Source organism: Anas acuta, chromosome 11, assembly GCF_963932015.1.
Source record: "Anas acuta chromosome 11, bAnaAcu1.1, whole genome shotgun sequence".
In the NCBI taxonomy this organism is placed as follows: domain Eukaryota; kingdom Metazoa; phylum Chordata; class Aves; order Anseriformes; family Anatidae; genus Anas; species Anas acuta.
In genome coordinates this window covers 14060844-14071382 of record NC_088989.1, presented here as the reverse complement: position 1 = coordinate 14071382, position 10539 = coordinate 14060844, and the positions used below count along the sequence as shown (strand labels likewise).

At 42.6% G+C, this 10539-nt stretch overlaps 1 protein-coding gene across 9 annotated transcripts in view; it reads right to left on the bottom strand.

The window, feature by feature from the left end:
* Positions 1-464: 464 nt before the first annotated feature.
* The window catches only part of LOC137862596 (6-phosphofructo-2-kinase/fructose-2,6-bisphosphatase 4), a 48742-nt gene continuing 38667 nt past the window's right edge, over positions 465-10539 (bottom strand). For 7 of the 9 annotated variants that reach the window (XM_068694829.1, XM_068694832.1, XM_068694830.1 and 4 more), the window contains one exon: positions 465-3296. In XM_068694829.1, the coding sequence (XP_068550930.1) occupies positions 3237-3296 (60 nt within the window). In that variant the 3' untranslated portion in view covers positions 465-3236. Of the gene's footprint in view, positions 3297-7896; positions 7989-10539 lie in introns of all 9 variants that reach the window. The other 2 variants (XM_068694825.1, XM_068694828.1) reach the window with 1 other exon arrangement.

The following is a 10539-nucleotide window of genomic DNA, read 5'->3' as shown; positions in this document are numbered from 1 at the left end:
GCAAATTACAGGCCGTGTAACCTATACATGCAAACACATACCAGGAAGCAGCGTTTTGCTGTTGATCTTCAGCCTTCTGAAAAATACCAGCAGCATCTGGAAGACTCTGTCAGAACAGCGTAACTTTAAGTGTATGAGTCAGATCTTAAAATACCAGTCACAAGGAGAAGCTAATAGTCTTCTTACCTTTCTGCTCCACTGCGTGGACAAATCTTGATGTGCTTTTATTTAATGCATTCTTCCAACTTTTCCCTCAGTTACTGAGTGTGTTACTCAGATAAAATAACTGTAATTTAAGTAAAGTTAGTTATTCTATCAGCTGCTTAATTCTTCTGTTTATGTATAAGCTGTTTTAAACAAGCTACAATTCCTGAACATCAGAAAGCTGTGGAAACCAGCTGACCTGGAGGAACCCTCACCTGGCACTTCAGCTGCTGTAACAGACACAGAAAGAAACACAGCAGTGCAAGGTGTAGCATTTGATCTTTATTACTTGGATCAAACGTCAAATGATTACATTTGTCTGAAAGATTACAACGAAGGCCAATGCTGTAAGAAAAGATAGTTTAACCCCATTCTAAAGACTGCATCTGAGCCAGCAAGTGTACTAACAGTCAAAAGGTAGTAAAATACACGTGGGTATAAATATGCAAGGCCAGGACAAGGATTTTTACCTCCCCTATCGGTGACAGATCGGTCAATATTGCATGGTCAGGAACAGGAAGGGAGGACGGACGCAGCTTTTAGACAGGGACGATGATCTGCCATTCATAACAGTGCCTCCCCAGAAAGGTAGTTAGGCATTGGGGAGAACTGCTTCAAATTTACATTCACTGTCTACATTTGCTCTTACCAGCTAGAAAGGGTCAGATGCAGTCAATGGTTTAAGTACCTTCCTAAAGTAGAACAGACAACTTCATATTTTTTTCTCTTCAAGTATCAGCATAACAGTTTATTTACACTTGTATACAACTCTTTTTTACTGAACACCCACTTAGTAAAACATTCATCACAGTATATTCAAAAGCAGGCTATAAAAATACCTACTATACATAAAACATTTAGCCTCAGGGAATTTTACAGCACCTCTGAAAGTTTAGAGGTAAAACAAAGAAAAGGAGAAAGGGGAGACACTTCCAGCTGTGCTTGCCAGTGCAGAAGGGCAGCCTTTTGGCTCCCCTCTCCCTAGGGGAAACCTTTCCTTCCACATTTCTTCAACCGGGTTCAAGTACCACACCCTGATAGTAAAACCCTGCTTTTCTGATGTAGCATCCCGGATCTGTTGCCTGTAACTCAGAATAAACCCTGACTCTTTCAATTTAAAGTTGTCAGACAACTCCTGGTCATGGCTGGATGGCAGAGCTTCGGAGGAGCGAGGGCTGCCTGGAGCACTGCCCCGCTTCCCACGTGAAGCACGCACGGTATCAGAGGGGGGGATGTTATTCCTACACTTTTGCCACAAAGGTGGCCTTGTTTACTACGCATCAATAAATTAACTACTCTGAGTAGCGCTGTGTGGTCTCTCTCCTCAGATAAGAGCTATGAACACAGCGGAATTAACAAAGATCTGAAATGCGCGTTACTGAACTAACGGATCACACACACAAAGCTCTAGACAGCAGCACTTGAAGCAAGTGTTTCTGGTCATTTCACGCCCTACCCATTCCTCTTCTGAAATGGAACCCAGCGATGTGATATGGCTTACTTCCAGAGCTGAACATATTGCTGAAATTAGCTTATTAAAACAAATCACAACAGCAGCACATTATCTTATAAACCCTGCACAAACAGAAGACAACGTAGCCCTTGCCTGCAAAACTACGAGGGCCCATTATTTCACACAGGAACTGAGCAAACAAACATAAAAGTTTCTTAAAAAAAATCAACAATGTACATGGTAAAAGTTCAATCAGTTGAAGAAAAGTCCTTAAATCAAAAAAAAAAAAAAAAAAAAAGCACGGTCTATCTACAAAAAGATAGTTCTCACTTCAAGAACTAAGAGCCAGCAACAGTGTTGGCACCTCACTTCAGTTGTCTGGTAACACATACAAAATACATTGATTTAGTACAGTTAGAGGGTCGTAGCCTCAACAGACATACAAAATTCCATTTTTAGCACTGGAGTTTCACAGAGAAATATAAAAGAGCAGCAAAGAATTTAAATAGTGGAAGGTTGCTTAAAAACAATTAAAAAAAAAGGTAGGTGCACTTTGTTAAAAAACAATTTCAGAATTTACCTGCAGTTTTTCTTGCATGAGCTGTAAGAAAGGTTAAATGCCACCTAACCTTTCTGTACTGTTTCCTGATATACATGTTAGATGTGGCTATAAGGAGAATCATACATGTTGAAATTCATTCCAAAAACTGCCAAAAAGTCATAGCACTAGTAAGAAAAGCAGCTTCTCCAGCCTTGGCAATCTGAATCCTTCTTCCCTACCTCCCAGTCTCAGAAAGCTGCTCATCCCCTCCTGTGGCCACAGCAGAAGGGGCATTTCTCTTTCTAGTTTCACCACCTGAGGCTGCTCTCCTGTACTCACACTTTCATCCCACAGCCATTACTTAATAGTGTCCTCCACTGTGATCTAAATACATCTGGCTCCTGGAAACACATTGAAATCTTGCTAGCACCGCAGAAAGGGGCAAGTCTCCCCATCCCATATAAATTTAAGTTGAGGTTGGCAAACCAAAGATCACTGTAAGACGTGACTGATGAGCTTTCCAATTTAAAGTAGTTTTGCAACGTGAATCCTCCAATGCTCAAAATGCAGAATTTCACCTGTTAAATACGCCATCAAAAAAAAATCTTCATGTAATTCTAGGCAACCATTCACAGTAAAAATAAGAGGAACTCTTACAAAAACATTAAAGAAAGTAAAATCTAGTTAAAATCTGACAGTAAAATTGACACGGGCAATTAGCCATCTTGCAGTATTCCACAGATGAACAATAAAAGCTACTGAAACTGCGCAAATTTACATATGAAAACCTAAAACCAACATTACTCTGCTTCTACAAATCTTTTTTTTTTACCAATACCTTTCGGCACTGGGAGTTAACCAGAACTACAGGTTTCCTCCAAAGAAGCTGAATCACATTCGAAATGTCTTAAAGTGAAGGGGAGGCGCATTTGTTCCAACTTGCTCAGCGTTCAGCACGCCGTCTCCGCTCTCAGGGACCCAAGCTGCTACTTAACGCTGTCGTGGTGGAGGAAGGGCTGCTGCCACCAGGAACTGCAGCTATAGATGGTTAGGTACTGTCCTCAGAGCTTCTTCTCTCGACCGGTCCACGCCTACATTCTGCAAATTTAAAGACAAAAAGGACTTTAAAGCACGAGTCTCGTGATCAGACACAGCTTGGCTCAACACACAACTATTACACAAAACAAAAATTAAGCAAGTTTTGATGATTATTTTCTCAATGTGTCTTGTAAAACAAAACAAAAGGTCCCAGCCCAGACCAGAAATCAGAAGCCAGGCTCTGACTTCGTCCCAGCCTCCACGTGCTTCGTTGAGACACAACACAGGCACTCTCAAATAGCATCTCTAAGACACATATCACACCAGGTCTCTCCACACTATATGGAGATTACACTGTTATATTTAAAAAATAAGTTATAACCACAGTTTTTAATCATTTTTTTCTAATCACTTCTAGCCTTTCAGACATGCATACAATGTAAGAGAAGAACTAAACCACACAGCAAAAGTCATAAACCAGACAAAAACCGACAAAATCTGGAGGGAGGGAAAGCCACCTCTCCTTTGTGTCAAGCATGCTTCAAGGAACGACTCAACATCGACAGCCAGAAAGCTGTTCTGGTCCTGTCTGTAAGCAGCTATCTCACTGGGAACCCTGAGTAACTCCCTAAAGAGCTGGTAACGTCAAGTTTAAATGCACTTTGGGACGTGTGGGCAGATTGGCATGTCTCCCTGACATCAGGTAATGTTCCAGTGGTTTTATAACCATGTTGATTAGAGTTGACTTTCAAAACAAGTCTCTCTAGTCCAGCTCGAGGAGAAGAGCCTCATGCAGAGAGGGGGACTCGGTACCGCTCCCAGCCTGCAGCCACACAACTGCATCCCTCAAAACTACCCCACGAAAAGCAAACCACTCCCCTCTCCTACCCCAGGTTCTAGGATTTTCAGCCATTCCATAATGAAACAAGATAAACGAGTAGTACCTGATTTGATTCGGGGCTAAAGTGTGCTAACGTCATTTCTGCCCTCACTGATTCTTTTGTATTAACGTCAGCCCTTTCCTCTCTGCCCTTGGTAAATCAGCCCATCTTCCACCATAAGCACACCACGTAAAACTGCCTGGGCACACACAAACGCTGCCTGCCCCACTCTCCAACTGCTCTCTCCGAGGAAAGCAAACAATGCTCCTGTTTCAGAAAGATGCTTCCACAGGCAGCATTCCTTCTAGAGCAAAGGATACAGAGACAGCATTGGCATCTAGGAACAAGAGGAGCTGGCAGAACAAGTCACACTCTGCATGACCACAATGGAAAAAAAAACCACCACTGTGTTGGCATTTGTTTTATTTGTTCATATTTTCTTAGTAACTGATGCAACATACCCAGAAATTCCTTGAGACTGCGGAGATGTCTCCACAGGCAATCTGAGAACATTGGCTAACATCTTTTAAGCTGAGCATCTGCTGTTGATTCAAAGAAAATTAAATGGAGCATGAAATGGAGCAACAAGCAGGAATCCAGAGGTACTGGAAATTAAGGCCACAAGCAACAAGAACTAGACAGCTACAACGCAAAACTAAAAGGAAACAATGTGGTCAAGGCAAAAGATTCCTCTCATCGAGTTAAATAAGGTGTGTCAGACAAAAGCAGCATCCTAGAGGCTGGGACAGCCACAAGAGGGAACACAGATATGCAGTTAAAGCTAGAACAAGACCTCCTCCAGAGTGTAGGTGAAAAGGGAAAGGCTGTGGAAGCAAAGCAGAGCGAACTGCCACGTGGAAGAAACAAAACTTGTGTAGGACAAAGCCTAATAAATAAACCCTGGGGCTTATTAGACAAAGAAGGACCTAGCTCAAGACCAGATGAAGCGAGACTTCGAAAGGGATCACCATCCCCTCGAATGGGAGGTGGATTCCTACCCACAGCAATCATGTTAGGTTTAATTACGGCAGCTGGGACTGTGCTCCCACGTGGACTGAGAGAGACAAGAGTGCTTACAGAGGAGACAGAGGTTTTAGCCTTACTTTTAGGACCAAAAGGTGTCCCCACAGCCATCCAGCAGCACCTTACCCAAACACACTTGGACAAAATTACAGTCCTGGAGCAGCACCACTGCTGCTGCGTACTGGGGAGCGCAGGAAATGCAGCAGGGGGAATCCAAACGACAGGCACCTGGCTTCGAATGCTACTTCTACCAAGGCACAGCCTTGGAACATGACATCAAGTCAGCCAGCGCCATCAGGCACATTTCTTTTAAGATTCAGAAAGGCCAAGGTTTCTTAGACCACGAAAATATCCATAAAGAAGATAAAAAGCTCAAATTGGCTGGGTGAGACACCAGAAGGTGCAGCTCACCGGGTCCTCTCTGGAAAGGCTCAACACAAACACATCAACTCAAACACACTCCGATACCACTGCTTCTCCTCTCCTCATCACACTCTCCCTTGTTTTGTGCTTTTTTTCCCCTACAGAACAAAGCATCCCCCAGAAACAAAGTGCTACAGATTAAAATGGCAGGCTGTCCTGTCTGCAAGTTTCATTCTGATTTGCTACATGCAATCCTCACAACAAAGCCAGAAGATTTTGCAATAAAGGGCTCCTCCAGGGAAGAGAGTTCTGAACCGCACGGGAGTCACAAGGAAAGCCAAAACAGATGAAGTTAATAAGGACCATCCCCAGCTGAAGAACAAGCATAAAGCAGACCATGCAAAGAAGTGCTCTTATCAGCCAGGTTCCTCCTGGTGAGCTACAGAGAACTCGCTGTCCCTTCCCATTCAGCATTAGGCCTTTCTTTTACTAAGAAAATAATCTAAGGAGGACTACTAAGCAATGCTGCCGTAATAGGAGACCCCTCAGAGGGCAAAACTGCTTTTAAATCCCATGTTACTCCATTATACACATCTGCAAGAATTTTTTTGTTTTGCGTGGATTTTGTTTTAACCAAAAATTGAACGTGTTTAGCTTAAAATTGCACAGTATGTCCTTAGTCACAAACCACGGAGGTGAAAGCAATCCAAGCCAGCTCTGAGCGGTTTGCCAGCACCTGGGGAACGTGTCCCTGTGACCTCTCAGGGATGTCACCTCAACAGTCAGGCAGAAAGAAGCAATCGGGCTCCCTAATTAACTGTGCTAGCAGGTACAGCAGGCTCAGGTCTCCTCCTCCACGGCATATCCAAGAGGCTGCATCAGTTAAACACAGAAAAGCGACAAGAACTCCCACATCATAATCACAACAAAGAGAATTCCCATTCCCCCAGGCCAAGCCCATGCTGCTTTAACTAAATATCAACTGGTACAGCAGGAGGCCCTCCGTCCAGGGGCTCTTTAGTTATATTAGACATTCCTGAATGCTAGAAACCTCAGAAAATTGCAGTGTAACTTCAGAAGTGCAAATGCGAAACACTTTTTTCCAAAACCCCAGTCCTGGAAAAACATACCGTATGAGAAACCTCCCCAGCAGATAAAAGCGTTCCACAACATGCCACTCTTGCTTATGCTCAAGACACAAAGACCCCCCTCAGAAAACAGCTCAAGGACTCGGTGATTTACCGCCTTTCCCCAGCCTCAATGCTACATAAACAAAGCTGCTTCGATTGCACAATGCCTCAGCCCATCTCGTTTTGCCCACCGTAACATCGCAGAGAAGGGAGCCAAGGCATGACACCACATCGCAAACAAGCTGCGGTCCCTCCAGCATGGGAGAAGTTTTGTTGTAATTCTGTTTAGGATGCATACCCTGCTGTTTTGAGATCATGCGCCTGCTGGAGGGTGGAAAAACCTCCTGTTTCCATGCCTTTCAAGGCAAGTCACAACCTAGCGAGCAAATAATCTGCCTAACGCTGCTTCTGCTTTGTGAAACAGTCAATGCTTCTTACTGCACCCTGGGTAAAATTCAGCACTATCAGATCCAGTACTGGTTGCACCGAGGCACTCATCCACTCCTTGCATTTCAGCAGAACAAAAACCACCTATTTTTTCTGTCTTAGTTCCTCACCGAAAGGAAATTTAAAATCACTTCTGCCAGCAGGCAAGCTCTGAAGCCCAGTTAATGCAGAACAGCTGTTAAGGGAAGTCATTCGTATATTAAAAACATTTTTACACATTCCTGTACCTTCAGTAACTGTTGCAAGCTTAAGAGAAAACTTGCTGCCCTCTTCCAAACAGCGCATCATTGATTAGCACATCTAGAACACTAGTGCTACAGATCAGCAGGATTAAGGCTGTACAGTAACTATGGATTGTTATTTTACGCTACGGAGCAGTCCAATCACTCCCGAGGGCACTGAAGTAGACAATAATGATGCCTAGAAAACAAACTTCAGCTTTTTCGTATCTCATGCATGATGTCGTGCTTCACAGTTTTCACAAACACACTTCAGCTAACATCAAGTGATTGTTGGCTGTTACAGTAGCTTTAAAAATTCATGCTGCAGGATCTTTGCATTACAGCAGTTTACAAAAACAGCTTTCCAGTGTCAGCTGATTAATGTTTGACAACCCATCCGCAATAAATTAACCAGGGCGATGCAGTTTTATTGTGATTTGATAATTTTTTCAAGCCATGCACTGTACAAGGATTTACTTTGGGTTTTGAGTTGTTGGGTTTGTGGGTTTTGTGGGCTTTTTGTTTGTTTTATTTCAAAGTGATTGGAATGATTTGCTTTTCAATTTATTTTGAAGTAGTATGATGAAAACAGCACCCCAAGTTCGATAGTTGATCAGGACACGGGATTCACTGATGAGCAGGGACTGTTACAAGAGCTTCCTCAGGAGGTCTGGAAATGTCTACATTCTGTATAATAATAAAAATACAGAGGAGAATATTTATCACGCAGCAGTAAGACCAACAAAAACACCAATCACTTGCACCTTCACAAGTACACAGCTGCATTTACAGAAAAGCAGAGGTTTTTATTTCTATTTTTAATGTCCCCGCCCCAGAATGCAGCAGACTGACAGCTGGCTGGTGTCCCAGAACTAGACAGCAGGAAAATGTACGTACAGTAATCACTGATCCCATGCTGATGCCACCAAAAGCTCAAGTCATTCCCATTCAGGAGGAAGTCTTTTATTGGCCCAGGCAGGAATCCACTTAAACACATACTCCAGCATGTACACTTCTATCCAAATAAGCAAACTTTCAGTGCTTTGCTAAACTATGCCACGTGCTTCCTTCCCAAGCTTTAACTTTGTGTGATAAGCAATGTGTTCTACCTGCCTCTTCCCAGACATCTTCATGGCTCAAGACTGATTGCACTGACTAGATCTCACCTCATTTTGCAGAGGTTGTAGGGAGAGAGAGAAAAAAAAGTAAGATGTTCAGTGCATCAAATTATTTTAAACAAAATCTCCCTCCCCCACCCCCCAAAAAAAAAAATCATGCTAGGCAGCACAGCTTTGACTCTGGCCACGCAGAACAAGTCTCAGGAATCAGGCCTGCCATGGTACCACCCCACGTAAATCCAGAAGACTGTTTAGTTGCTATTCTCCGTTCTACCAAGAATGCAGATTATGAGAAACTGGGCTGAAGGTCTTTCTAAGACTTTGATCTAGGATTTGGCCTGCTTTAGACTAAACCACTGCCAGTTCCGCTAACACATTCTTCAGGCTTCATGCTGACATGCTTGATGCTGTGGTAAGAAAACTCAGCTTTCAATAATCCTCCCTCAGTTCACCCCCCCCCCCAAAAAAAAAGGAAAAATAGGATTTGGATTTGTTGCTCTGAGCAATATCCCTTTCTGTCACTTACCACCTAGGACAGAAGCACAAAGTAGATGTTTTACCCCAGCACTTGCTGTCTGACCCGAAGAGAGGACCCAAGCAATAGCTCAAGTAGTTCCCCTGATTTATATTCAGTAAAAAGACTGGACTCCTTCATTTGAAAAGGTCAGGAACTTAAGCTGCTACAATGCTGACAAACGCACAGCTTCAATCCACTTGAGACAAATCATCCTCACAGAGCGAGGTTTACACATACTGTAAACAAGTACTCCAGTACTCTGCCTGCAGTGTGAAAAGACGTCTTTTCAGCTGAAGCAGATAAGGAGCACGTTGTCCTGAAACACGGACTACAAATTACTTGTGGGGGCACAGAACAGTACAGTAAGCAATTCTTAATCAAATAGTTTCATTGTTTAACAATGTCGTTATCTGCGATGCTAAACTTAATTAAATGCTTTGACTTCAATAGAGTATTTGAAAATTTAATTTAACAGAAACAATTACCATTTGAGTAGCTTATGTAAATGAAAGCCTTTGAAACTCTCAGAGCCCTCTGAGCAGTGTTTAAATGCAGACAGAATCAACCAGCCCCTCCATCCAGCTATCCTAAATGAACAACATATCACCACCGTAACTCCACTGCTTCGGGTATCTTTCTGGGGACAGGGAGAAGGGTGTTCAGGGGATTTTTATTAAAAACATCACTAAGTTGTTTTGTTTTGATTCATTAGGTCAATCTATTTCTGTTCTAAACAAACAGGTTTGTGCCTTTGTGTGCACTGCAGTGCAACTGTCTGTATGATCCCCTAAGTGCACCTGAAACACAACTACACTCCCATGCCAGTTTGCTAAACATGTTACAAGCTTTCCCCAAAAATTAATGCCTTCAGTTAGAGAAGTGGTATTTCCAACAGCAATTCCCAAGAAACTTTAGCACGTTGTAAATTCAGCACCAGTATTTTATCAAATTATAGATGTTCACTTGATCTGCCTTATTTAACATAGACGATGTTAACACCTGCTCTAAGACATCTTTTTTTTTTTTTTAATTTTTTTTATTTTCACGACACTTTTAGGCACTGTGAAATCAGAGCACATTTCATGAACCTAACAAACCAAATGAAGATGCAAAAGTGGTAAAGCACAAAGATAAAGAGGGAAAGACAAAGAGTGAGAGGAAATAAGTAACGTGACTATCGGATGGAAAATGTCTTTGCTATGAACGACCAGAAGTCAGTATTCTCAGAACTCATAATGCCTGAGGCACTGAAACAAAAGTTCTCTGCAGACTCTTCCAGCATTTCTGCACAACTACCACAAACGTGTACCCTCATGTAAGTAAGGTATTTTGTGTCTTGTGCCGTACTGTAAACACACACATGAAGAACACGTTTATCTTTATATTCTTTTTCACCATAAGCCATTGTTCTGAATGACTGAATGTTCTGAAATGCCCTTTTTTCTCACTTTATCAGACTGACTTTTAATTCACTAGTAGGCATGGCTCATACCCTCAGCAAGGACCCACTGCCATACCTAGTGGCATTAGCATGAGGACATGCAAGGGAACAGGAAATTTTTAATCATGACACACTTCACATAACTTTCATAATGCAGCAACG